The sequence below is a fragment of the Pelodiscus sinensis genome, chromosome 1 (assembly GCF_052426305.1).
Source record: "Pelodiscus sinensis isolate ZL-2025 chromosome 1, ASM5242630v1, whole genome shotgun sequence".
Classification (NCBI taxonomy): Eukaryota; Metazoa; Chordata; order Testudines; family Trionychidae; genus Pelodiscus; species Pelodiscus sinensis.
In genome coordinates this window covers 93,526,097-93,554,073 of record NC_143052.1, presented here as the reverse complement: position 1 = coordinate 93,554,073, position 27,977 = coordinate 93,526,097, and the positions used below count along the sequence as shown (strand labels likewise).

The following is a 27,977-nucleotide window of genomic DNA, read 5'->3' as shown; positions in this document are numbered from 1 at the left end:
CAAACACATTAAAGGAATGGCTACAACTCTCAGCTGTTTTGACAATTTATTGTCTTAGGGTTTTTTTTTTTGCATAGGCATAAATTACAGTCTGTAGATAAAAAGACACACAAAACAGTGCAGCATTTGCAATAGGCTACAGAATTCAATACAGCTTGGTTTGTGTAAGGTTCATTTATAACACTTTCCTGGTACACACACACACAAGAGGAGGGAGGGCACCCAAGGTGAGTAAATAGAGAAGCTCTGCTTTAGCAGATGTTTCCCACTCATTACCACCTTGCTGCACTCCTCCTCTCCTGCATTTAGTACCATGATTACCTGGCATCTTGATAAGTGGTAGGACTGCAGTTGAAGCAGCACTTTTAAATAAACACTGTCCTACAGTTTGACAGCTGGTGCTAGAGCACAAGAAAAGTTAACAAACCTTTTCTCCTTTCCCCACTGTTCCAGCATGCCTAGATTTTGGGGCAGTGTGGGATCAGTAGTCAGATTTTAAAGACTCACCAAAGGCTGGATAACTGCTCCTGGTGGGTGGGCTAGGGCCTCACACCCCCATCTTCAGTTGTCAGTCCGAGTCCCTTGCAAGTGGGACTTTGAGTTCTAGGGAGGGGGCTATGCACATCCACATTGGAGACCACAGCTCGATTCCCACTCTCTTGTGTCTGAGGCAATCAGTGTCTGGTGTAAGAGCCATTTACCACTCAGTCAATGCCCCCTGCAGCCAGTTCCAAAGCGCAAGCATCAGAGCCACATGCTTGATGAGGCAACGGAGGAGCTGACCAATAGGAAGGGCAGTGCTTGACTCCTGTGGATGATTTAAGGCAAGACAGGCTGCCCAGAAAAAGCCCATTGCTGGCTGTGCAAGAGAGTCACTCATTCACTTCCCCTTCACACTATCCCTGCTCTATTGGACAAACAGGAGTTGAAGACAGCCTGGCACATGCTAAGTACCACTCCTTCCACACTGGATGTGGGGGCTGCTAGCCTCAAATGGAATAAAGTGATCCCTTCTCTTTATCTGAAAGGAAACTAAGACAAATATGGATACATAAGAACCAATTCAAAACATATGCTAAACTAAGAACAAAGCATGCTGGCCCAAACTTAGAGAAACACACACAACCCTTCTCTGAGCAGCCAGGTGTTACCTTCTCAAGGCCTCTGACGTGAGCCCCTACTCTGTTCTGCCCTTCTGATGAGAGTCTCCCTCCCACCCCCACCCATAAGACCCCAGCCAGACTGTTCACAGCCCCTCCTGTCTCTTGCCAGCTGGGAACACCACAAACCCAGGGAGTGTCCCTTGTGGCTGAGAGCTCAGAGGGAAGAGCCTTTCCCCCTTTAGTGCTGTCTTCCTGCTCTCAGATAAATCCATGGAAAGAGGCAGCTGTCAGCCCCTCCCTGCCTGTTGTGCCCTGTCCAAACTTCCCCATACACCAGGGGAAGGACAGCAGCTGTGAATGGGGGGTGGGCTGTCACATAGACCTGCCCACCTGTCTCCTGAGGGAAAAGTCCAGTCCCAGCTTCAGCCACAAGCTTCCTTCTGGAACCACGGCTTCCACCATCAATACTCTCCCTTGCAGGCCCCATACATAGCAAGGTTCTCCCACAGCTAAACCCTGTTTCTTCACAGATCTTTGCCAGCCTGCCCTAGCCTGCCTCACCATCCCTACTCACAGAGAGCTCCACATCACAGCACTCTTCAGTCAGCCTTGCTGCCCCCTCGCTCGGCTCAGGCTGCTGCCTTTCCCCACCCCTGGCCTGGATTGTACAGCCATCAGGGTCGCCATCCCCCTAACAAACACCAAAACTGGTATAATATTGTCTCATTACCCTGTAGGGTTTGTGCCAGTCCAGTGATCACACTCATACCTTCATATCTGCCCTTGTATCCCCATCATCAAACCCCCCTGGGTCTGGATAATTACAGTCTAGACTTTACTTGCTATGTACAGTTGTCTATATACAGATGAACATGAACTGGGGGAGTGTCATCCATTTATTACACCCCCAGCCAGTTATAATTTTGACTAGGATTTTCCTAAAGCAAAGCAGGCAGGCACTACCATTGATCCCTGCTCAGTATCCTGTCTCCAGCCGGGACCATGGCATCTTATTGTGCAGCAGTCATGAAGGGAAATTTTCTTCTGAACTTAGCTACTGATCAGTTCCCCACCACAAAGCCTGCGAATTTAACAGCCCTGGCCATTTCACTCTAGTTAGTACTACTACAACTTCTACTAAGTGTCTAGCCCTTTAATCTAAGCAATTTGCCTCAGTTGTATTCCTTGTGGTACGAAGTCCCACAGGTCAATTACACATCACACGGAAAAGTACATCCTTCATGGTTACAAACAACAGTATCTGGTAGGAAAAGATTTAGAGGGCATCACAGCAGGCATTTTGCCTTGTGAATGTTTAGCGCCCATTTGGGGATGTATGTCTGAGAACGACACATGGGAATTATACTGGATCTTCTCCCACTCTGGGCCACAGCCTGGCATACTGGTGAAATCCAATAGCACTCAACTGTGGGAGAAGAGAAGATGTATTTTGATAGCTATATAATACACTGACCTGAGTCAAAGGTTTGCATTGTTGGGGCAGGCTTTACAATCCCGGGGAGATTAGATTCTCTCCCAAAGAACTAAACCCCTCCAAGTCTTTTGCTTATATATTAACTCTTTAATACATGTTTGGTGCCCTCATTATTTCCCCCTGCTAAAATGCTTGCTAGCCACTTTGCAGGGTCAGGAGATCCTAAGTCAACCCATGGCAAGCTAGCCATTGGGTCCAATGAAAACAAACCACTGATCCAAATAGTGGAAGGGAATGGACAATAGTGCAAAATTATTTGGTCATGTGCCCACTCTTCCAACATCTGACATTCAGATGGGGGTTCCCAACCAAAGATGCCAAATATAGCACACCTCCATACCACTGTATAATGATAATACTAATTACATGTATGTTAATAAACTGTGGAATGCTATCTTATAGCCTTCTTTAACATCTGGAAGGGCTGGGGCTGGGAAGAGGGAGGCAGGAAAAGGTCTGGACTGCATAGACTCATTTAAAAATAAAATTTAAAAAAAAGTTAAAATGTCCCATCTGACTTGGATCAGAGCCTCTTTTCCCATCACACCACCTTTTGCACACTAAAATCCTTCCCCCCCCCCCCCAATACAAGCTCTTCTTCTGGCAGTGGCAGCTCACAAAAGCATACGGGGACTAGATTTGCCAAGGACAGTCATTCTCCCACCGCTCCCAGCCCGGACTTGAGAGAAGCAGCAAAAAGAGGAAGAATTTCATTAACAGGTTTGCCATTCTCTCTGGAGACAGCTTCTCTCCACCATTGTTGTTGCGTGTGGACGGTGAAGAATCTGAGGTAGCCAGCTGGGGACAGAGGAGAGCCAGGAAAGGGTTAGTGGACCTGTTCCCCATGCACACGGAAGCGATAAATGCAGGTGTACTCTGGGTGGCCCCAGTTGCTCAGAATCCGTAGCTCCACCACCTGGAACGTGCCCATATCTTCACCCTGGGCAAAGAAAGGAAACATTTCATAGGCTGGGTCAATCTCTGCAGAAAGAAACACCATTTCTTTGCAAGTCAGCCTCCACTCCTCAGATTCCTCACTGATTTGGGGAGGGGTCTTCACTCAGACACATCAGAGAGTTCCTAATCACCTTCCCAGTTAATAGGAACAGACCCAGTAGGGTCCTATGGAAAGTACTTTACAAACTTCAGTGGGTCAGATACTCTGACAAAGCTGTTCTTGGCACAAGAGCAGAGGGGAAAGGGCAGAGGTACAAGTTGCTTTAAGCCAGCTCTCTGGCCCCTGGTTCTGCATAGTCCTATCCAATGGTCTCACCAGGCTGTCCCAGAAATCAGGGATCATCTAGATGCAAAGGTGCCTGAGCCACACATGAGTCAGCCAGATACAGAAGTGGCTGCTGCCAGGACTCTTCTCCTAGGCCACATCCCCTATGCCAGAGAGATAAAAAAAACTGAGTGGGGCATAGGACCCACATCGGTGATTCTCCTTCAGCCAAGGGTTCCTGTGTGCAGGGGGAATCCCCAGGGGCTGGTTAAACCAGCTTTCGGGCTGCTTTGTGCTCCCAGAGCAGCGCACACAGACTGGAGTGGGGTGGAAGTTCTGGCTCTTGGTATGATCAGAGAATGGGAACCCCTCTGTAGGCTTTGGAGCCTTCTTGTAGAATTCTACAGCAGGTGGAGAATTTGCTAATCAGTTCTACAGGACAGCACAGAGAGAAACGTATCAAGTGGTTTCAGCTTTATCCAGTCAAGTCCAGAGTATCTTTCCAAAAGGCAGGTCACCTCTCTAGCTAAGCCACAGCCCAGCCTCCCATGCCAACTGGCAGAGGGGTCTTTGTTCTGTGACAGCAACTCCTAATAGTCCTGACAAACTCCCTACCCCTAACACTGTGATATTTATTGTTCCATAAACAGGGTTCTGTAAGGTATCAAATGAAAGCTGACACGATACTGGTCATTAATAGTGCAATGAAATGTATGCACTGATGATATTTAAGAAGTTACATACAACACTGAAATTATGTTTTAAAGTTTGTAACCCGTCAGTTTGTAACTAGATGGGTTTTCTGCTAGACCAGGCCTGGGCAAAATATGTCCCACAGGCTGCATCTGGCACGCCAAGCCACCGGATCTGGCCCACGGACACTACGGACAGCCCCAGGCAGGCACCCTGCTTGCCTTGTCCCACCTGCATGCCACTCAGAAACGGGGCTGAGTGGCAGCTTCACTTTAAAAACTCAGCTGGGAGGGAAGGATTTAGGAGCTACTCCCACCCCACATACAATCCCATTGGCCAGCTTCCAGCCAGAAACTGGCCAATGGGAGCTGCCTGTTTCTATAACAGGCAGCCAGAAAGCAGAAGGGACTCATAGTTATTCACAGAGCACGTGGCTGCAGCCTGTGCGGAGATGGGCAGGGAGGGAGGCTGATTCAGGAACAGGCTGCTGGCTGGTAAGTCTCCTGGCCAGAGCTTGCTTCTAGCACCCCAGCTCCTCCCTTCCCCAATCTTCTGCCCCCCTCCTGCACTCATATCCCCTCCCAGATTTGGCACCCCAATCCTCTGCCCCAAATCACAGTCTCCTCCTGCCCCGGGTCACAATCCAACCCCCTTCACTCTAGTCCAATGATCCAGGTCACAACTGCCTCCTTCACCTAAACTCCCTTCTGTACCACCCCACTCCATCCCAGACCCCACATCTCCTCCATTAATATTATCGAAGAGTGTGGCCCTCAACCACTTTCCAAATTCTTGGAGTGGCTCCCCATCCAAAATTATTGCCTTCCCTATGCTAGACAAAGCATGTCTATTCACCTATCCTTGCCTCTGATGGAAGTCAAGCATTGTGACGCATACATTGCAGAAGCCCTATTTACCCATGTGAAAGTCAACAAGAATACAGGTGATTGTGGGGGGCAGAGAAATGTCAAACAGGAGTATGGGAAGACACCTTAGCCAGCACCCCAGGAAGGGGATCACAGGAGTTATCCTCCCATTTTTGGGGAGAAAACAATGAGTTTGAGGACAGAGAAGGAGAAGCTAAAAAAACAACCTCCGCCAACCACGACACATTTTTGTCATCTTTCACTGAGGAAGCAAAAAGACAGCACTTTTTGCATTCAGGAAAGTTGGATCCTGGTCATGTGGGCTAGTGACACCAAGGTTTGCTTTAAAACAAAGATTTTAGCCAAACAGCATTTAAGGTAAGACTAAGACGTGAGTTCTACCTTTTGTTTTACATGGTGGCTGTGTCTAGACTGGCAAGTTTTTCCGCAAAATCATCTGCTTTTGCGGAAAAACTTGCCAGGTGTCTACACTGGCCGCTTGAATTTCTGCAAAAGCACTGACGATCTCATGTAAGATTGTCAGTGCTTTTCCGGAAATACTATGCTGCTCCCATTCGGGCAAAAGTCTTTTTCCGAAAGACTTTTGCGCAAAAGGGCCAGTGTAGACAACACAGTACTGTTTTCCGCAAAAAAGCCCCGATCGTGAAAATGGCGATCGGGGCTTTTTTGCGGAAATCCGCGTCTAGATTGGCCACGGACGCTTTTCTGCAAAAAGTGCTTTTGCGGAAAAGCGTCCTGCCAATCTAGAAGCGCTTTTCCGAAAATGCTTTTAACAGAAATCTTTTCCGTTAAAAGCATTTTCGGAAAATCATGCCAGTGTAGACATAGCCGTAATCTTTATCCTTGCAAATCTTAATCTTTGTAAGTAAACCTTTCATAGAATACTAGAAATTGAAGGCACCTCGAGAGATCATCAGGTCCAGTCCCCTGCCCTCATGATAGTACCAAGCACCTACTAGATCATCCCTGATAGATGTCTAGCCAACATTCACTTAAACTAGGGATGGAGACTCCACAACCTCTGTAGGCAATTTATTCCAGTGTTTAAACCACCCTGACAGGTAGACAGTTTTTCCTAATGTCCAACCTAAACCTCCCTTGCTGCAATTTAAGCCCATTGCTTCTTGTCCTACCTATCATCAGAGGCCAAGGAGAACAATTTCTCTCCCTCCTCCTTGTGACACCCTTTTATATACTTGAACTGCTATCATGTCCCCCCCTCAGTCATCTCTTTTCTAAAGAAGCCCAATTCCTTCAGTGTTCCCTCACAGAACATGTTTTCTAGATCTTTAATCATTTTTGTTGCTCTCTGGACATCTCCAATTTCTTCCCATCTTTCTTGAAATGTGGTGCCCAGAACTGGACACAATACTCCAACAGAGGCCTAATCAGCACAGAGTAGAGCAGAAGAATGACTTCTCCTGTCTTGCTCACGAGAATCCTTTGTTTTCACTCTAAGTCGATTACAGTGCTTTGTTATCAGCAAGGGCCTGGGCCATGCCAGTCAGCCTGTGTGCCTACCAGTCTCTTTGGGGACGGCAAAACTGTTTATTATGGTGAGCATCCAGTGACAGGGCCCAGGTACTGCAGAGAGTAGCTACCTACCACTAGCCTGTACAGAGTGTGTGGTCTGTGGGGACCTAGAAATCCATGCGTGCAGGCCCGGGGGCTCTTGGTTTCAAGAAGCACAGCAGAAGCAGAAGACACAGGTGGTGGCAAGGAGCCTCGTAACCCAGGGGAGCATCACAGCAGGAGCTTCCTCCAGAGTCTGTTGCCAAAACAGTCTGGAGCTCACATGCAAGTGCATGCTGCACTGGATCAGCCCAGTGGCCATCTAATCCAGTCTCCCTGCTCCTGCTGCACGGGATCAGATCCCCCCATCCTTGTATCCTATGTCCCCAACAGTGGTCAGTACTTAATGCTTGAGGGGAAGGCAGGAAGATACAGCTGCAAAAGACCTGTCCAGTTCAAAAGACCTGGATCCAAACCAGCCTGTCTAAAGCGTTCTGGGCAGAGACCCTTGCACAGGAGAGGTAGTGACATTCGTGAGTGCATGACCTGACACTTGGACTGGTTTGAAATACTAGGGATGCTGGGTTTTGCTCCCTGGGCTCAGTATGGCAGGAACTCCCTGGGGCCCTACAATCTTCCTCCGTACCTTCAAGCGGAACGTCTGGATGGGATCCCCATCCTGGTCGTAGGTGAACTGTCCGAGAAGGATGCCCTCTTGCTGGTCTTCTTCCTCCAGGCCCTGTGAGGCCAAGCACAAGTGGGGAAGAAAGGGAGAACGGCGTGATGAGGAAGCAGAAAGAGAGAAGGGATGTGGGGTAGTCAGACCGCCCAGAGGAACAGAAGGAAACAGCGATAAATGCAATTAAACTCCACTCCAGCTTTCGGGCGCCACACAAACAAATAGGGCAGTGAGAGGACAGGGAACATGCAGGAGCAGTAGAGGGACAATGCTGCGAGCTGGGGGCTCAGAGCCATTGAACAACTGAAAATCCTGGATATGATGGAAAATATTCCATACCAGGAGGTGCAGCGGCACCCCCAGCCTCCTCCCCAACTATGTACCCACCCCGTCCCTTCCCATGTACTTCCAGCCAACCCTCCCTTCCTTCCTCCCCACTTTCCCCTATCCCATGTACACCATTCCCTCTCCCCTCAGACCCCATCCTCCCTCAGGTACTCTGTCTCCTCTTCCCAACACGTTCCTCCTCCCACATGCAGAACCCACTGCGCACCATGACTCCTTCTGCAGGACCCCTCCCCTCCCGCCCCACATTCCCTATCTCCCCAACACTCCACCCCTGCAGCCAGCCCTCTGCAGCACGCCTCGCGAGACAGCGGTTCCCATTTCTGAGGGAAGGAAACAGCCTAGTCCCCAATACTACCGGGTGATTATGAACGGAAAGGGATCCTGAAACCACCCCTACCCCCTTCTCCACACATGGACTTTTCTTCCTCCATTCCCCATTTCCATACTGAGAAAGACACTCACAAAGACAGCAAAGTCCTTTGGGGCACTCGGGATGGTGCCCACGGGCGAGAGAGATTTTGGGACGTGCTCCAGAGTTACAGCAGTGGGACGAATGTGGCTAGACAGGCGGATAACAGCAAAGCCCTGAGATCCACGGAAAGCCCAGCAATTCCCGGGGTTGACATCCGGCTACACACAAAACAAAACCAGCATCAGCTTGTGCAGCTCTCCAGCCCCTTTCGACCCACAACGTTTTACACGGTGCTATAGCAGGATCCCTCGCCCTCCAGTGAAGTGCAGTCCCCTCTGGAACTCAACATGGCAGCTGTTAACAGCACACCACAGTGGAAGAAATGGAGAAAACACTGGGTCTGATCTTCAAAAACCACACTCCTGTCAATCTGCCCACCTGCAGTGGCACAAAGTTACCTTTTAGATGCTGCAAAAGAGTCACCATAAGCCTGGACTGGTATGAAATATGGCTGTGAATGGGTAACCAGTTAACCAGTGACCGGGTAAGAACCACCCTTATTGGGTACCAGTTAACTGGCACCTGGGAGCAGCCCCCCCCCCACCCACTTGTGGCCTGCTGCTGAGGGTGAGGAGGGGGCGGGAGCAGAAGCTCACTACCCCATGTGTGCGGGGCGGGACAGGGAGCAGGAACTGGCCCCCCTACACACACAGGTGCGGCTGCTGGCCCCCAAGCACAGGGGAGCCAGCAGCAGCTGGAAGCCTCACACACGGGGCAGCCAGGAGCAGAAGCCGCCAACCCCTTCCTTCTCCCCGCACTCCCTATGTGAGGGGCTGCTGGCCCCCCTCACATGGAGGGGGGGTGTCAGGGGCAGCCCCAGGTGGGGGGGGGGAGCGGGAGAAGAGAGCAGATCCTAGTTAATCGGGTTAAACCTAAGGTTTATTAACTGGTTAACTGATTAACCGGGATTTTACATCTCTGATTATTATGGACCATGGAGAGGAAGAGAGACACAGATGTGCCCCTGGTTCTTGGGCTGGTTCTGGATCGGGGCAGGAGGAGATTTGGCTTAACCTCAGCTGGCAGAATGACTGAAAGGAGCTGACCCGGAACCTGACTGCCACAGAGAATGAGGCTCAGAACCCCTGTGGTACCACAACCCAGTTCTGTTACCAGTCACAAGTGTCGTCAGCCCTCAGGCTTTGTGACCAAGAGCTCCCTAGCTGGGAGGAGGAAGAAAGGTCTCCCCTGGCTAGAGCACTGCATACAGACATGGGGCTTTTAACCCCTTTCTCTGGGGCTGACGACACTTGTGACTGGTAACAGAACTGGCTTGATCTCTGGAAGATCTCGCATTGGACGCTGTCAGGGCCAGGACATGGAGCTGGAAAGAGAGTGGGAATTTCTGAAACATTTGCAGCTTGAGTTCTGAACCAAAACCACAAATGAGGTTGCATACGCCAACGACTAGAGTTTGAGGACCCAGCTGTTAACACAGCCAAGGTGACAAACAGCACATCTAACTCCTCTCCACCCCAGGACAGGCATTTTGTGTAGCACAAGGCATCAGGGAAGCATCCCCGTCCCCACATTCAGATCTGATCTTTATGGGAGAGAACCCAGAGAAAGGGAACGAAATGGAGGAAATGTGACTTCCCAGGATGGAAGGCCTGACTACCAACAGGGGAAGATACGACTTAAGGGTGACGTGATGGCAGTCTGAGCACCAAGGAGGAATTAACTAAACTGGGAGGTCATGGGAGGCGTTAGGAGAACTATCCAGCTGGGCCCACGTTGGGGCAATAGGCAAGGAACAGTCCATGGACAGTGGCAGAAAGTTCTAGCTCAGCTCGCAGGGGTATAATGGGACCCCCCCTCTCTACACAGTTGGGTCCCTACCTGCAGGATAACCCGTGGAGACTGAGAATGGTACCACAGGGGGATCCCAAACAGACTCAGCAGTGCTGTCTTGGTCTCGTAGGTTTCCGAGCACCGGGTGCTAATAACACTGGCCCCTGGGATTGAAAGGAAAACAAAAGACGGTGAGACCATAGCACCCTCCCCAGGTGACAGAAGTTATGCTCTCTCTGTGTATCTAAGGCCACGTCTTCACTTCCCGAAGATGGATGCTGCAGCCATCAATCTTCCGGAGTTCAATTAACCGAACATTGAGGACACCCCTGTTGGTGCCGGTACTTCTCGATTCATGGAGACAGCGCAGAAGGTCGAATGAAGGTACATTGACCCCAGCCATGCAATTAACGTAGCTGGAATTGTGTATCTTAATTCACCCTTTCATGTAAGTATAGACAAGGCCTAACTATGGTCTCACATTGGGCAGGCAGAGGTATCAAACAAAGCTAATCTACAGGGCAGGGAGGAGCTATTCCAGCTCAGTTCCCCCTCTAAAACCACATGCTATGCCATACGTGAAATCTCTTCTAGTGAGGCTGGGCTAGCCAACTGAGCCTCACTGTAATGCTCTGCATGCATGAGACAGCCCAATATCCTCCCTCTTCACATGCCCAGGCTACATGCTAAGCTGCTGGAAGTCTCCTAGCAAGTCCTGTCTCCGATTAACACAGTGAGTGAGTCTTCAGTCTGACACTCCCTTTCTGTCCTTGGGGGCCACGATTCACCTACCCCCTGATTCAAGGGCATAATCCACCATTCCAATGCGATCCTCGCTGTAGCGCTGCAGGGCTCGGTTCACAATGACGTGCACTTGCTGCAACAAGAGGGAAAAGGACACACCAGAACTGAATGCAAAGGCTGGAGACACACACATCACACACAATCCTGACACACCTCCATGTGCACGTCTGTACATGCAGCTCTGATATACCAAACATGCAGCCTATCACACGCAAACCTCTGCCACATACATTTAGCACACGCGTCTGCACATGCATTTTATACAGCCACACCACACATGCAATCACAGGCTTCTGAATTGTTACAGCCACAGATCAAAAATTAGGGATGTGAATAGATAACTGGCAAGCCTCACCTGTAACAGAGCAGCTCCCCACTCACCATGGGCAGGGGGCTACTCCAGCCCAGTGGGGCCCACTGTGGGCAGGGGGCACTCTAGCCCAGCCTGAGCAGCCCGTTGTTGTTGTCAGGGCCAATGCAGCCTGTCTGTGGTAGGGCCACTCCAGCCCAGCTGGGCTGAAAGAGCCCCTCCCCCCACCTGGACCACTCTTTTAATTGGTTAACTGGTCAAACATTATGTTTAACTGGTAATTTAATCAATTTAATCTAATCAATTAAATAGGATTTTACATCCCTAAAATGAGAGGCAGCATCCAATCTGGAGCCAGCCTTGCCTTGTTACGACTGGAGAATTGTGACAGTGTAGCAAGCTCATCCCTTTCACACAGATGTCTTTTGGGGAGACCTTGACAGGTCATCCAGAGTGGCAGGGTACCCAGTAACCAGCACATTACCAGCATAGCCATTGTGGTGATCACCACCATAAGCTGGGAACTGGGTAGTCACCGTCACACTGCTGCGCTTCCTTTCACCTGATCCTGAAAGATGTGCAGACCAGATCCCTCTCCCCAACCCCCTCCCCCAAAAAGATTCTAAGTGAGACCCCTCCCATCAACCATAGCTGGGTCGTGGGCACCTCCAAAGATTTGACCCAAGAGTTCCCACAAGCCTCCTCAGCATTTTGGTTTCCATCCCTACCATATTCCTTCCACCTCTTTCTGAAGCTGTCTAAATGAGCTAGCCAGCACACATCTGACCTTGCAATTCTTTGCAAGTTGACTAGCTGGAAAAAATTCCTAGGCTACCCGATCTCTGCCAAGAGATTAGCTGCCTCCAGACAGACAGACAAGAGGGAACTAAAAGCTACCTAGCCAAAAATGTGGCAGAGCTAGGGATGGCTAAATGAGTCCTGTGCTGCGCAAGTTCTCTTTCACCAACTGGTCTGAAAGCACAAGAGGTAACAGTGGCTTCATTCTCCTATCCGCTCCTTTTATGTGCACCTGTCCTAGGAAACAGCCTAGAACTTTAAAACAACACAACCTGAGAGCTACCACCTAAAACTGAATCACTTTTTCTCCCAAAAGAGCCATATGAAACTAATTTAAAAAGACATTTCAAACCAGGGCTTTTCCCTTTAAACACTTTAAACTCTTATACCTTATTTGTTAGTAATTCTTCGTATTGCACTAATACTTCTTGATCCCAAATGAGCCTGGACCCTTCCCTTCGTTATGCTAGGTGCTATCCAAATAACAAGGCAGTGCCGGCCCCCAAAACTTTTTTTACAGCATAAATAGATAAGACAGAGAAAGGGAGCATCATCTGGGCATCAGCAAGGGGGAACGGATGCAGAGAAACAAAGAGATTTGTCCAAGGTTACAAGGGGATCTGGGAGCAGACCGAGTCCAGATCTCGTGAGTCCCAATCCACTGCCGAGCCACAAGCTCATCCTTCCCTCTATATAATGATATTAGTGTTGTGAGTCTGAATGGCTCCTGTAGCTCAGCAATTCAGAAGGACCCAGGCTGTAAGTGACTTGACTCCTCACTCTGCCTCCTCCTTTTCTTCATGAGGATTTAATCACATGTTTAAAAGGGCTGGTTATGATTTGCACACAACCAAACCAAGTCCCTGGCAACCCCAGCCCAATTTACTGTCAGGGTTCTGGGAGAAAGAAAAAACAAACAGGGTAACAGAAAATGGAAGAAATCCTAAATCCCTGATGCTCCCAGCTGTCAGTGCTTCAGCACAACCACAGTATCACACGCAACAGCGAGCACACACATGGAGCCGGGGCCTGCCACATACACTCCCTGCCACACTCCATGTAGGCACACATGTAAGGGCTTCAGGGCTGGCCCTGTCACACAGGCGAATGCGGCTCTGACACTTGAGTGTGCCATGCCACAACCCCCAAGCCAAGTAAGTTACTCAGTGGATGTGGCTGAGCAGGCATGGCCTCACCTCTTCAGTCACACCTGTGACTCCCTCCTGCTGCAGCGCTACCCCAATGCTGGCCTTGGTATCCCGTGCAGACAGCCTCTGGCCTTCCGAGACACTGGCCAGGATTCTGTGCTCCAGCTCCCGGAGCTTGTCCTGTAGCTCCTCACGGGGGAGAACCAGACTGCCCGCTCCATCCTCCCTGGGCTGCAGCAGGAACCGACTGATCCACCGGGGGAACTGTGCCTCCACCTGAAACAGCCAAGGGAAAGCGCTCAGGCCAGGAGAGGGAGTCTGCACAGCAGAGCATGGCAAATGGAGAGCATGTGGGCAGAGCAAGGCAGCACAAGGGCCCTGGCAGTCTGGCCTTCAGCCCCCTACGTGTGGGGAAACCTCCATCCTTAGAGGATACCTAATGCACACAAACCACCCCTGAGGGTGCCCAGGTTGTGGCAGAAGAAAGGTCACCCTCCTGGAAGCGTCCAGCTTGTGAAGGGAGATGGGGCATCATGTACCCAGAGGTGCCTAGCACATGGTGGGACCACACAGTCTGCATCACCCAGACTTTGCCACATCACCGTTTGGAAGACTGTTCTCTGCTCTGTAAGCTGGGTGCTTGTACAGCTACTCAGGAGATTCAAATGTCACCCAGCTGATTAGCAGAGCACCCACTGGTGGTGCATATTCACACATGCCTCGGTGCACAAAGAAAATTTTATTCTGCACATAGATGGAAAAGCTTAGAGGAAACATTGGCAGGGAATGGGTCAAATGAGACTTCTGTTAAGGGGACAGGGTCAGGGTCTGAGACTCACGTCCTGTCGCACTCCCTTGATTTGTCCTGGCAGTGACTCTATGTGCTTCACCAACGCCTGCTGGTCAGACGCCAGGAGCGTGAGCTCCTTCTTCAGGCCAGCTAGCTGTGTCTCCAGTCTGCCCATCTCCTGCTGGAAACTCCCCTGCAGACCCTCTTGGGTCGAGCTACAGAAGGAGGGAGGGAGGGAGGCGAATAAACAGAAAGCAGCGTAGGTGTCATGGAGGCAGCGAGCTACCCAATGGCGCCTCCCAGTCATGGTCCTGGAGGATTAGCTTGAGATGTGGAGTGCACTGATGAAGCCAGACAGAACGCTGCAGCAGTAAATACCAACGTGTATTTTCCTGTCAGACGTACACCCCATCCCACCCCAGGGCACAGAGTAACCTGCCAGCAAGAGACGAGGTTGGTCACATCATCTCTTAGCCAACATCCCCTCTCCTGTTGTCACCCCTCCCACAAACCAATGGAAGATTGCCACTGCGGGGAGAACATTCTCCAGGGCTCTGAGCAACTGAATTTAACATCCCCAGCAATGAGAACATCTGCTGCTTCCCTTGGGAGTCTCAGCGGGGTAGCCATGTTAGTCTGTAGTTAAAAAAAGTTAAACGACGAATGGTCCTGGAGCGCCTTGGAGACTAAACAAAAAATGTAGATGGTATCACGAGCTTTTGTGGGCTCAGCCCACTTCTTCAGATGACTGGAGCAAGGGGTCCAGAGGTAGTTAATCTAAATGTAACATCCCTAATTGAAAAGTTGATGGGATTTCCATTGACTATCCGATTAGTCAATAAGGCTGCCTCTGCCTTTGAACTCCCTGCCAGTCTCTTGCTACAGTTCAAAAGTGGAAGCCCTGCAGGGAGTGCGGGGCCCCGCATGGTGCCTGAGCCTTTGAAATGTACAAAAGCCCCAGTGGGGCTCCTGTACATTTCAAAAGAGGAAGCCCCACAGGGAGCGTGGGGCTAGCTGGGACTCGCCCACTGACCCCACACTCTCTGCGGCACAGTCCCCCGGCAGGGCTCTTGTACATTTCAAAAGCAGAATCGCAGCAGAAGCGGCACAAGCAAAGACGGCTTCAGTCCCCGTTTGCACCATTTCCCGCTGTGCCTCTACTTCCCCTGCCCCCCACAGAGACGGTGCTGGGGGGAACCAGTTTTAAAGCTGGCTCCCCCAGCACCAGGTCCTGCTCCCCCCTTGATGCCTCTCTCTGATAGAAGCAGCAGGGGGAGGAAAGCGACTAGTTGCATCACTAGTCAACTATCTGATAAGCTTATGCTTATCAGAGAATCACCTAATCACATCCCTATCCAGAGGCATAAATATATAGCAGAGAAAGAGGAGAAATGCAGAGGAAAAGGGGAAAAATAACTTGTCAATTCAAGTGTCGGTGCTAAACAGGCTGTAAGTGCCTGGTAGTTTGGGGGACAGGTCAATCCTCACCTACAGACAACCCCCTAACCTGAAAAATTCTTTCTAGCAACTGTGCATCACACCTCAATCATACTCATCCAGGAGCCCACCCCTGCAATAAACTCCAGTGCCAACTCTGTCCACACATCTACACAAGCAACATCATCACGGGACCTAACCTTATCAGAGGTTCATACAATTACACATCCACTAATGTGATTTATGCCATCAAGTGCCAGCAATACCCCCCTCTGCCACGTATACTGGCCAAATTGGACAGCATCTACGACAAAAGATTAATGGACACAACTCAGAAATTTGAAATAACACACAGAAACCTGTTGGGGAACATTTTAACTTGCCCGGGCACTCACTAATGGGTCGAAAAGTAAATATCCTCGTACAAAGCAGTTAAAAAAACCAGCCAGAGAGAGAAACTGCGGAACTTGCCTTCATATGCAAATTTGACACATTTAACCAAGGACTGAACAAAGACATGAACTGGATGGGCAAATGACATCAAAAGCTAAGTACCAGGCACTTACAGCCCACTTTATTAGCCTCATTTAGCACGGACACATTAATTGACAGGTTCCCTCCCCCCCATCTCTCCTCTTTTTGCTATTTGGTTGTACCTCTGGACCCCTTCAACTCCATTAATCTGAAGAAGTGGGCTGTGCCCATGAAAGCTCATAGAATCATAGAATAATAGGACTGGAAGGGACCTCAAGAGGTCATCGAGTCCAGCCCCCCGCCCTCAAGGCAGGATCAAGCTCCGTCTACACCATCCCTGAGATGTCTATCTAACCTGTTCTTAAATATCTCCAGAGAGGGGATTCCACCACCTCCCTTGGCAATTTATTCCAATATTTGACCACCCTGACATGAATTTTTTCCTAATGTCCAATCTAAACCTCATGATACCATCTACATGTTTTGTTAGTCTCTAAAGTGCTGCAGGACTATTCGTTAAGTTTTTTCCCTTGGGGGGTTACACCAAGGCCTAATAGCCCTCACTCCCAGGAGATGGTTTCAATCTCCAGTCACAGGTCTCCTTGCTCAGTTCCACTCCCTTGCTTTTAGGCATATATCCCCAGGAACATCCAAAATTGTGGATGTGAGCACCCTTCCCATCCTTGTGGGTTATCATGTTGTCCTGAGGGTACGTCTAGACTACATGCCTCTGTCGCCAGAGGCATGTAGATTAGGCTACCAGACATAGGAATTTACATGGCTGCCTGGGATGAGGTTTACCTGGGTGGTCGACAAATACCTTTGATGTCGACACCCGCACGTCCAGACTATCGCGCTGAGCCGACAAACAGCTGATCAGCTGTTTGTGGGCTCAGCGCGGCAGCCATGTAAATTTAAATGAAGCGGCGATTATTTAAATCGCCGCTTCATTTTCCTATGTCTGGTAGCCTAATCTACATGCCTCTGGCGACAGAGGCATGTAGTCTAGACGTACCCTTAGTCTGAGGATATGTCCTTCTCTATTCTCATCTGCCCTCAGTCAATCCAGCCCCCAGGTTATTTTTGCTGCTCTTCTCTCAACTCCAATGTATTGATATCTTCCTGGGGTTGCGGTGCCAGGCCAGAGCACAGCATACTAGGTACCATCTGGGCAGAGTCCCAGGCTACCTGCTCCAGGAGGCACCACCTTTGCATACACAGCCAAAGATCACACTGGCTCTCTCAGCCTCCATCTCAAACCTACAAGAGCAGAGTCCTCCTGCCACCTCCCTTTCACAGTATCATTGCAGTCAGTTTTGCTCTCTCCCACCGACTAGCCATGTGCTGGATCCTTTCCCCTCCCCATATGATCTAGCTTGTCACTAAGTCCCATCTCATTTTGGCTCCTGCCGGCTTTTGTTGTTATTTTCCAGGCTGCATCAGAATCTGAAACCCCTCCCAGTTTGGTCTCTTAGACCTGCCATGAGCCCCAGGTCCCAGAGCAGGCTTAACGGGGATTCCTGTAGGATCCCAACAGACACCCCCGCTGCCTGTTCTCAGCCCAAGCAGGTTGAGAACATGTTTAACCGCCCGGCTACATGGAAGAGTTCCCTGGAGAGGGGCTGGGTTACCTTTGCCATTCCGAATTCAGCTGGAGCATCCGGGCCTCCACCTCCTGTGAAAACAGCAGCACAAAGGAACAGACGTGACAGGATGAGAACTGCCACAGGGTTGGGGAAGGGAGGGGACATCATGCAGCAACACAGGAATTGCCAGAGTGGATCAGACCCCAGGTTTACAATAGGGATGTGTTAGGATCCATGGTTAAACTGTTAACCAATGAGCCTGGGCTCTGTTAACAGTCACAGTTACACGTAAGCCCCCCCCACCCTGCTGCCTCTGAATCAGAGGCAGCTGGGGGAAGGGGGAGAGCATGCAGGAGCCAGTGCTTGCGGGGAGCTGGGTTTTAAGCAGGCTCCCAGAGAGTTCCCCGCTCCCCTCCCACGCTGCTGGCTAGAGCACTGCCTCCCACGGAGCCACACCTCCCCATGTAACTTTATAACCACTAAAAATGTAACTGGTTACACATTTACAAGAAAACCTGCTTTTTAACATCCCTAGTTTACAAAGGTGCCAACTGCCCTGTGCCCTCATTCAGAAGGAGCATTGCCCACCTGTTCTTGTTGTACTTCACCCTCAGGCCCTGGCCATGCTCATTTCTCTGTGCCTCCCCCACCTGCTGCTCTCCACCCCTTTTGCCCTCCCCTCCACATGTGTGGTGGCTAGGGTTGCCACATGTCCAGTTTTTAGCTCTCTGTTAGGGAAACAAATTGAGAAAATAGAAATGAGAAAATAGAAATGTCCAGTATTTTCTAAATAAGATGGAATGTAGATTGTGACGTAATGTCAAGTGCGTCCGGTAGTTTTGCTGAAACCATCTGGCAACCCTAGTGGTGGCAGGGCCTTGTGGGGGAGAAGAGGCTAAGCAAGGGCAGGTCCTTGGGGCAGCAACACAATCAAGGCACTGGAGCCCACAGAAGGTTCATCTGGCCCTGCCTCAGGGCCACCTAGCTTAGTATCCTGTCTGTGGCAATGGTCAGCTCCAGACATTGCCGGGGAAGGTTCAAGAACCCCAGAGTAGGTACGTGTGGGATAATCTGCCCTTCTCGCTAGGTCTCATCCTGGTCTTTAATACTCAGATTGGCCAAAACGCTGATACATGAGGTTAGCATCCCCTACATTTTTTGTTCCTTATTAAAGTAACTCTGGATGTTCTTGTTATGAAAATAAATGGCCAATCTCTGGGAATCTTGTGACGGTCTTGGCTTCAACAACTTCTTGTGGCGGGAGTGTTCCGCAGTCTAGTTACACATGGCATGAAAAAGTATTTTTGAATGTTTTGCATTTGCCACCTTGTAGGCAGGATGTGGTTGCAAGAACATGCAAGCTCTTCAGAACCAAGGCTTCATTGCTTGTGAAAAGTGGTATGAGGCCAGGGCCTGGGTTTTAGGTTCCCAGCAGCAGCACAGAACACTTGCTAATTTAAGGGGAGAGCAAATCTTGCTGCTACGTCATTAGCAGCACTTCCTGCAGCACCTGGGTTTTCCTTGGAGGTCTCCTTATTCAACAACTGATCTAGTCCAACTGCATTTAGCTTATGGGACATCAATGAGCTTGCAGTCCCATAGCTGTAGGCACTAAAGTGAAATGTACCTCCTTCCCTAAGCGGTACACCTCTTCTTGGATAGGGGCAAAGTCCCTGGGCTATATCACTCCCAGTTTTTGATATCTGCATAATTTAAAGAGAGAAGCCAGCTTACCTGGGATGCCTGAGTAATCTTCTCCAGGCGCCTGTTTAAATCCTTCTGCAACTGGCCTTGGATGGTATCTAGCTCGCTCTGTGGGGAGACAGGTCAGCACACACCCCACCACATATAACATCACACCCACAATTTATCCTCTCCCCCCACCCCTGCTGCTCACACATCCACCAACCATACCTCAGCTGCTCCAGCACAGAACCCACCCCAGACCATACTCCCTGTACCCAACACCCTCACATCCCAACCCCACCCCCATAACTTGCCCCCATATTTATGCCACCCTCAAGCACCTAACTTTGATCCCAACCCTACCACTGAACCACCAGCAGCCCTTCCCACCACTCACCCACCTTGACCCCAAGCCCTACGCCAGCCTTATGCTCTCCCCACACCCCAGCAGCAGGGCCGGGGGATGGGAAGGAAGTAGGTGGAGTAGGTCTCCCCAGGAGAAGGCTCCACTTTCCTTACCTGGACATGCAGGGTCAAGTCCTCCCTCAGCGCGGCCTCCCGACGGCTCACCAGCCCCTCCAGGAGTGTCAGGGTGGCCTCATGTGTCAGGCCTCCCCCAGCTGCCGCCCCTCTCTGGAGTGCCAGCTTCTCCAGACGGGATGCCTCAGCCTCTAGGGTCTGGAAGCGTTTCTCCAGAGCTTGAAACCGAGGCAGCATTTGCTGCTCTGCCTTTAACCGCCAGGGCGTCAAAAAGAACAAACACACACGCACTGTGCTAAATGTAGGACTGGCACCTTTTGCCCACCTGTCCTTGCAGCTCTGCCAACCCACCAGCAGAGGACAGCTCTGCATGTCACGCATGTCCTTCATTCTCCACCAGGGGGCAGTAGTGTGTGCACACATTCTGACAGGGTTGGATTGCTGAGGGGTATGACAGACAGCCCCCTACTCGGGCATTGGAAAACGTCTGTCATGCCCCAGCTGGGGCTACCGGTGTGATGCAGGAACACACATCAATCTCAGATTACAGGGGCTACCCATCTGATTGGCTAGCAAAGAGAGCTGTATGCACACAGGTTGGAAATGAGCCAGCCCCAACCACTAAGACATCTCCCTTGTCCCCCATCTTTCATTTTCAGGATATCAGGAGAGAGCTGTTGTCAGACTAAGTCCCTCAGCCACATCTGCTGGAGATTTTAAGGAACAGGAGGGGTGACTAGAAATGCTGGGGCTCCCCACCCCCCAGATCTCTCTGACACTCACCTGAAAGAATGCAGATGAATCCCTAGCTCCAAGCACCTCCTCTCTCCCAGCAACAGGGGGTGAAAGCTTTGCTGCTCCCCAAGAAAACAGGGCAGGGTAGAGCATCGGGAATCCAAAAGGGTAAAAATACCAAGCACCTGGCATCACAAAAGGGGGCTTGGTTGGTTAAAGTGTGTGGGGAGGGAGAAGTGGCACAAATGCCCACAAGGGTGTAGCATGAGAAATGTCCAGGCAGGCTTCTACCCACAGATGTGACCAGAAAGCAAACAGCAAACCTGTGACTCCACCCCAGGGACCATCAGACAGGCTCCTCTCATTTAGGTACCCCTTATTTTTCATGCACTTTGCAGCAATGACCATCTCCATCACAAGAGACAGCAGAGAGCCCCCTGATGATGCAGTTTATGCTGAAGCCAGGACAAAGTCATGCAATTCAGCTCCTGACCCAGGTGTCCTAGGGCAGTTGTCCCAAACTATGGGGTGTGCCTGGAGGTGTGGCAGAGCCCATGCCAGCCCTCAAGGTGGGCAGGAAGAGAGCACCACCCAGCACTGTTTTGTTGTCAGCTCTGCTCTAGTCCCAGCTCCAGGTCCATTCCTGGGGGTCACAACTAAGGATGTTAAAGACTGGTCGACTAGTCGGTTCCCCCCTCTTTGCTGCCTCTATCAGATAGAGGCAGCAAACCGGGGGCAAGAAGGGGTACTTTAAAGTACCCCAAGGCAGCGTTTCAAAGGGGCAGCCGCCACACAGCTGATCTGCGGCTGCCCCTTTAAAATGCCACCTCTGGCGTTTCAAAGGGGCAGCTGCCAAGGAGCCCGGGGTCAGCTGGGGACTTCCCAGCTGACCCCGGGTTCTGGGGAAATGCCACGTAGAACCCGGGGTCAGCTGGGAACTCCCAGCTGACGCTGGATTCTCAGAGGCATTTCCCCAGAACCCGGGGTCACTCCCCAGCTGACTCCGGGTTCCGCTGCTGTGCGGAGCCCAAGATCAGCTGGGGAGTCCCTCCCTGACCCTGGGCTCCATGGCTTTGAAATGCAATAGAGCCCCCAATGGGGACTCTTGTACATTTCAAAGTAGGTACAGTGTGCAGCCCAGAGTCAGAGGGACTTCCCCAAGTTCCACATTCCTCCTTTGAAATGTACAAGAGCCCCAGCAGGGACTTTGTACATTTCAAAGGAGGAATGTGGAAATTCCATGACTACTTGACTAGTTAATTAATTGCAATTTAAACATCCTTAGTCACAACATAAAGTTTGGGACTGCTAAAATAGGGTGTAACCCACCAAGATGTGCTGAAACATAAGTAAGTCAAAATATCTACCTTCTAAAATATATTTGACAATAGCCAAGCGAAACCTGGCAAGATCTGAGTGAAGTAAAATGAGGCCACTCAGAGACAAATTAGAGAAGTTACACCAGTGGTTTTCAACTTTTTTTCCATTTGCTGACCCCTTAAAAAACAGGAGAGGCTAACCCCTTTGGAATTCTTACACATAGTGGCTTTCCACATGTACTCCACAAACTGAGTTAGGACATAGCTCCCCATCATGCTGTAAATGTGTTTTAGTCCTGTGTTTTTTTAATCCAAAGAACTGTTGATAATTTTGGGGGGAGGGGGAAATGCTATCTATATGAATAGTCACTGATATGGCATTTATGCAGATATAAATTAAAGGTCGGTCTAATATTAAATAGCCAGTGAGGAAGCAGAAGGTATTTTAATTTAGTGGTGGAAATACAGCTATGGTAAAAGGCAGGCTTAGTGCTAATTAACTATGAAGTGTTGTTACAGGAGATACTAAAATTAGCATGCTAGCCTTTTTACATAGGTACACTTATCTACCATCCAGGTACTGAGAAAGGATTACACCCATTCCTTTCATCCAGGGATTGACCACCCTGGGGTGCATTATTTCATCTTAGAACATGAGCATAAATGCAGAGTATGCTCATGCTGTACTGTCCGTTTACTTTAACTAACCATTTGATATTCAATAAAAGTCTTTAATTTTAATCACTCACTGTGTCATTCACAGTTCTTGACAAAATGAAATTATCTCTAAGCACCCTGGAGGCTCAAATGTTAAAATAATTCAGTTTTGCTTTATTTCTTATCTTTAAGCTTCAAGTTGGGAACACACAAAGCCAACAGCTACAAGGGGAGGCTGAATGGGAGGGTTGGGTTTCACTTATTCCGGAGAGAAGAGAGGTCCTTTGGAGCTGGATTCCCTCACATCAGAGGATTGGGATTCAGGATGCGAGGTCAGAATATCTCACAGTGTTTACCGAACACTGCTCCGTCAAAACTCTCAACATCCTCACCCTGTGTGAAAGTGTTCCTTGCCCACTTGAACCTGCCTTGGGGAGCAAGCCTTTGGGTACACACGCACGTACAGCACAGAGGGAGGTGGGCTCTCCTATGACCATCTCATTGCCACAGAACTCAGGATGTCTTCCTGAGCCTAGAGCTACCCTGTCCAGAGCAGAAGTGGGGGTAGGGAACAGGGAGAACAGCTTTGGAGCCTGGAATGACTCACCATAAGCAATAGAAGCCAGCAGCAGTAGCAGCAACAGGCACAGAAGGAGTTTCTTCAGAGCCCAATAGCGCCTAGACAGCAGAGGGGATGAGGAAGAGTCATTAGTTCAGCTACCCATGCATGCCCTTTCGCCCAGGGAGTTTCTGCCTCCACCTGGACAGTGCGAGGCAGTGAAGAAGTGGAAGTTCTCGAAGCAAGTTACATCCTGAATCTCAACCCAAACAGATCATCTTGGGTCCATGCTCAGTTTTGGCCACAAGAAAAACCTAACCCTTGTCCTCACAGCTTTACCAGGGTCCTTCACACATAGATCTCACTGGGTTCCTCCCCTGTGGGGACTTTGTACCCCTTCCTCCACACCTTCCATCTGTCCAGATCCAGGTTCAAATCCACCCCAACCCGCTTCCCTCCATCTCTTGTTCCAATCCACACTGACCTCGTTAAGACAAAGACATCCAGAAGAGAGGCGGCGGTGGTGAGGCGGTACCATGCAGTTCCGATCCACCAATACAACAGTCCAAACATCCGGCCTGCAAAGAGCCACACATGGCATCAGAACATTCAGATGTCTCTTTCACACACTCCTCACACTGTGGCTAGCACGCTTGTTTCCATTCTCCGGAGTTCCTGCCCTCTCCCTGATCTTTCGAAAAGCTACTGACCCATTGTTGTTGTAGTCCTGTTAGGAGCGCAAGATAATGGACCAGGACCTCATTGTGCTTATATGCTGTCAAACCTACTGAAAAATGCCCATCTTTCCTTAAAAGCACTTCTTTCCTGAGGCATTCATTCCCTGAAGAAAGAAGTCCATTATACTGAATGAGATCAGCTCTGCTAGGAGTTCTGAGCATCCCTGCTCACCTAATGCATTAGCTATCCCAGCAGTACCATCTAATTTAGAGTGTCCTGCACCAAGTGTCCTGGGCTGTGATTCTTTGGAGCAGGGATCATCTGTTAGCAATGTGTTTGTACAACATAACAAGCCCAGATCCATGGCTTAGGTCTCTAGGCACAACCACAATACAAATAAATAGTATTTATTGGACTCTGCGCTGTACCCCAATGGAAATAAATGTCATTATAATGATCTTTGAGGTATGTAGAGGTGTTCTCTAGCTAGGGTTTGGATGGACCAAGCACACTAATGATGCTAAACAAATTATAAACAAGTCTAATCCAACTCAAAAACAGACACACACACACCACACAGCAGCCTTGCTCTCAGCAATGTGGCTATGCCAACCCTGGGACCAGTGACAAAGCCCACATTCCTGCCCCAGTCGCAGGTCCCCCACATTCACACACCTCTCTCTATTAATTTTCACAGTCCTTTAATGGACATGCTTCTTGCATCCATGGTTTTTTGTTTGTTTTTTTAAACAGCATATGAGAAAATCCCCTCCTGATGAGTGACAAAGGCATGTGTGTGCACATGCAGGGTGGCGGGTGTCAGTGTGCATGAGAGAACGCTGCCTATAGAGAACACTGACAGCTCCATGCTTACCTGGAGAAGTGACCACCAGCCAGAGAAAAGAGCCTGCGCGTGAGACAGCATTCCTGAACCCTGAACGAGTGCTGTTCTGGTCCAAGGAAGAGCGGCCTGGAGTAAAGGAAGGAAGGAAGGGAGAGGCTGTGAGTCACAAAAGTGAGATCATGTCTTCACTCACTGGCTTTGGAACGGCAGGTGGGATTTCAGGCATCCAGTGAGGAAGGCCTGAAGCCTTACTGAGTGAATGGTAAATATTCTTCCCCCAGCTACGGAGCCAGGCCTGAGGGAAGGGTAGAACTCTACTCCCCTCTCTCCACAGCCACAGAAACAGGCCTGAGATGAGCCTGGAGTGACGATCACCTGCCCTGATTACGAGATTATACACACCCCATGCAATGGAGCCAGGACCTGAGTCCGTCTCTGACGGGAGGTCCCAAACCCCCCACAACCTCGTGACTCATGCTCCTGGTGTCAAAGCAATCCCTACCAGCATAGTCATCCTCAGAAGAGTAGCCAGATGAAGAGGCATAGGTATCATAAGTCTTGCTCTCTGCCAGCCCATTGATTTTACTGGAGTCTGTACCTCCTGTGCCTCTTCTCCTCCTCGTGGAGAGTTCCCCACCTGTCCAGGAAACACACAGTCCCCTTGAGAAACCAGCCAACAGCCTCCCATGTGCCTCCTGCCCAGGCACACAGAGGGACCAGTGGAGGGGACAGAATTCTGTAAGGTAGCAGGATTCACTGCTGGTGATTCAGGGTACGGACAGAGCCATCTTTAGTCACACACAGACTGTGTAGCTGCATAGGTTCACCCGGTGCCCCAAATTTAGTGGTGTCCTAAGGAAGGATGGATGTGACTAGTTGACTATCCGTAAGCATATGCTTATTGTATAGTCAACTAGTGACTCGACTAGTCACCTTCTCCCCACTTTGCTGCCTCTATCAGAGACAGGCAGAAAAGGGGGGGGGGGAGAGCTTAAAAGCCAATTCCCCCAATTCCCACCAGCAATGTCTCCATGGGGGGGGAAAGGGAACAGAGTTGCAGCAGGGAACTGGCAGTGTTTCCACCTTTTAAATGTAGCAAAAGTCGGTCTTTTGCTACATTTCAAAAGCAGAAGTGCAGCAGGAACATAGAGCGAGCTGGGGACTCAAGCAGTCCCCCACTGCCCCTGTGCTCCCTGATTTTGAAATGTACAAGAGGCCCTTGTTCCACACTGGCCCTGTGCTCCCTGCCACACTTCTGCCTTTGAAATGTAACAAGAGCCTGCAGGGCTCTTGCAACATTTCAAAGACGAAGACACCCATATCGACTAATCGAATAGTCAATGTAAATTGCATCGACTATTCAATTAGTTGATTAATCTAAATTTAACATCCTTAGTCCTAGGCAGCTGCATATGTGAGACCTGGAGCATGGGACCAGTGGCAGCTGGGAACCCACATAAAATATGGGGGTGCTGCAGCATTCTCCAGTTCCTGAGCTTATGCTTTCTTGCACTTCCCCCAGCAGCCCCAAGTGCAGTCCCTATCCCGTGGAGTGGCCGTTCCTCTGTTTCCTCCCCCCACTCACCTCGTCATAGGGCACCATAAACCACAAAGATGGCCCTGGGTGTGGATGTGCCCAATTACCCTCCCAGCACTAGTGGGACCTACCTCTATGAACTTACTGGGGTTTTCAGCAACCCCAGTACCTCCTACCCTGACAACTGAACTGGATTGATCCTGGTGCCCTCTCACGACTGACTGAGTAGAGCAACAGTCTTCCCCTGTGGGGCTGCTCCTTCACTCAGGGCTGCTCCGTGGCCGGGGGAAGGGATGTTTATGGAGTGTGCATGGCTTTCTGACCACTGACTCAAGTCAGCAACCTGCACAGCCCAGGGTAAAGAAGCTCAGAAGACTCAATTCCCTGTTCATGCACCCCTGCTTCCAGCAAAGAGGGCACCTGCTAAGGCAGGTCTGGAGTTCCACTGGCGAAGCAGTTTGGAGACCAAGCCCAAGATTCAGGTAATTTATTCTTCTTCCACATCCAAGAGGGTGGAGAGGCAGAGACGCTGCAAGGAGAGGAGATGGGGTCTCACTGCTGACAGGACAGGATATAGCTGCCACCGACGGGGGACATTACTCACCCCAGTAGGAGTCACTGTCCAGTGGGTCATCAAAGGCTGCGCTGCTCCCAGCTGCAAGACCCCGGCCACTACCCAGGTACGATTCACTGATCACAGACTCGCTGTAGTAGGAGGTCTGGGTGGCAGGGTTAGGTCCCAGATGGGAGGCTGGAGAGAGGCGCTTCATGTTGCTTGATTTCCTCCGTAGGGTCCTGCCCGAAGCAAGGAAACGAGCAAGAGATCAAATGCTGCAGGCAAGCGTGTAGGGTGACGTGGGGGAAGCGGGGAGGGGCAAGCCAGAGCCAACCAGCCTTCTGCTCAGGTTTTACATGGCCCAGGGCCCTGCCTGCTCTCCTCTCTCTCATACTACTGCTAAAGTCATTGGAGTGAAACACTGCTGCCACCTATCCTTGCAAAATAAGAGTCTGGTTGAGGGCAGTCCCCTGCCCCCTCCCTACAAACACACACCAGGCCTATCACAGGCACTTCCCTGCCACCATTTAGAGAACACCCTGCCTGCTACCCCCATTTCTCCTTCCGGTCTGCTTCCTCTCTAGCTACTGTGGTTATCCTGGAAGGTGTCTGTGACAAGGAGAGGTTGCAGGGTTGGGGAGGATGCTCTGACGACAACCCATAACCCATACGGCGGGGGCCTCCCAACGCAGGCTTGACAACTTCACTGTTGGTGTTATCGGCACTGGTGATGTGAACAGGTGGCTCCTACGCCCCAGTCTCTAATTAGTGCAGCCCTTGCCTCCCCGCCCCCCCCACCGGTGATACAAGAGTAAGGGCAGTGGCCAGGAAATGCATAAGCAGCAGAAGCGCTGTGCTCCTACAGGGGTGGAATAAGGTGAAAGATGATTGGGTAACCCCCCTGGTGTGCTCCACAGAGTCAGCTGCACGAGTGTGCAACACGGAAATCCGGCTGGTGAAACCAGGAAAGTAGCAGTAGCTTTTCTCTGATGCTTCTTTCACCACGAGTGGATGCAGTGCTGTGGGTGGAGCCGAACTTCCCTGACCAGTCAAGGAAAAGTGCAGAGACCCTCACCTCCTACAGAATGGGGTAAGGAGCTCTGGACAGACTCCCAATGACCCCTGACCTGGCTTGGGGTCCAGGAGAGAAAATTCATGCCATGGTGGGCTCTGGCCAAATCTCGCAGCCCCACTGCAGATACCGGTGTGGTATACAGGTTCCCCCCGACCCCGACCCTAGTTACCTGTTAGGACTGTCCCTAAAGGAGGACTCCTGACCACCCAGTAGCAAACTGCCACCACTGCTGCTGCCATCATCATCACCCTGGTAATAGCGGGTGGCCCCTAGGCGCTGGCTGCGTCTGGACATGACGGAAG

The 27,977-nt window shown here is 50.5% G+C and overlaps 1 protein-coding gene across 1 annotated transcript; it reads right to left on the bottom strand.

Moving 5' to 3' along the window:
* Positions 1–32: 32 nt before the first annotated feature.
* SUN2 (Sad1 and UNC84 domain containing 2) lies at positions 33–27,977 on the bottom strand. The gene is made up of 17 exons (XM_089781191.1): positions 27,845–27,977; positions 26,649–26,839; positions 25,010–25,144; positions 24,538–24,633; positions 23,470–23,563; positions 23,034–23,104; positions 20,499–20,635; positions 19,755–19,964; positions 19,284–19,361; positions 17,595–17,638; positions 14,102–14,267; positions 13,311–13,538; positions 10,995–11,079; positions 10,251–10,366; positions 8,402–8,569; positions 7,559–7,651; positions 33–3,538 (listed from the first exon to the last, which is right to left on the bottom strand). Exons 1-17 carry the CDS (start codon positions 27,967–27,969, stop codon positions 3,425–3,427), a joined length of 2,151 nt encoding a protein of 716 aa, XP_089637317.1. The 5' UTR covers positions 27,970–27,977; the 3' UTR covers positions 33–3,424.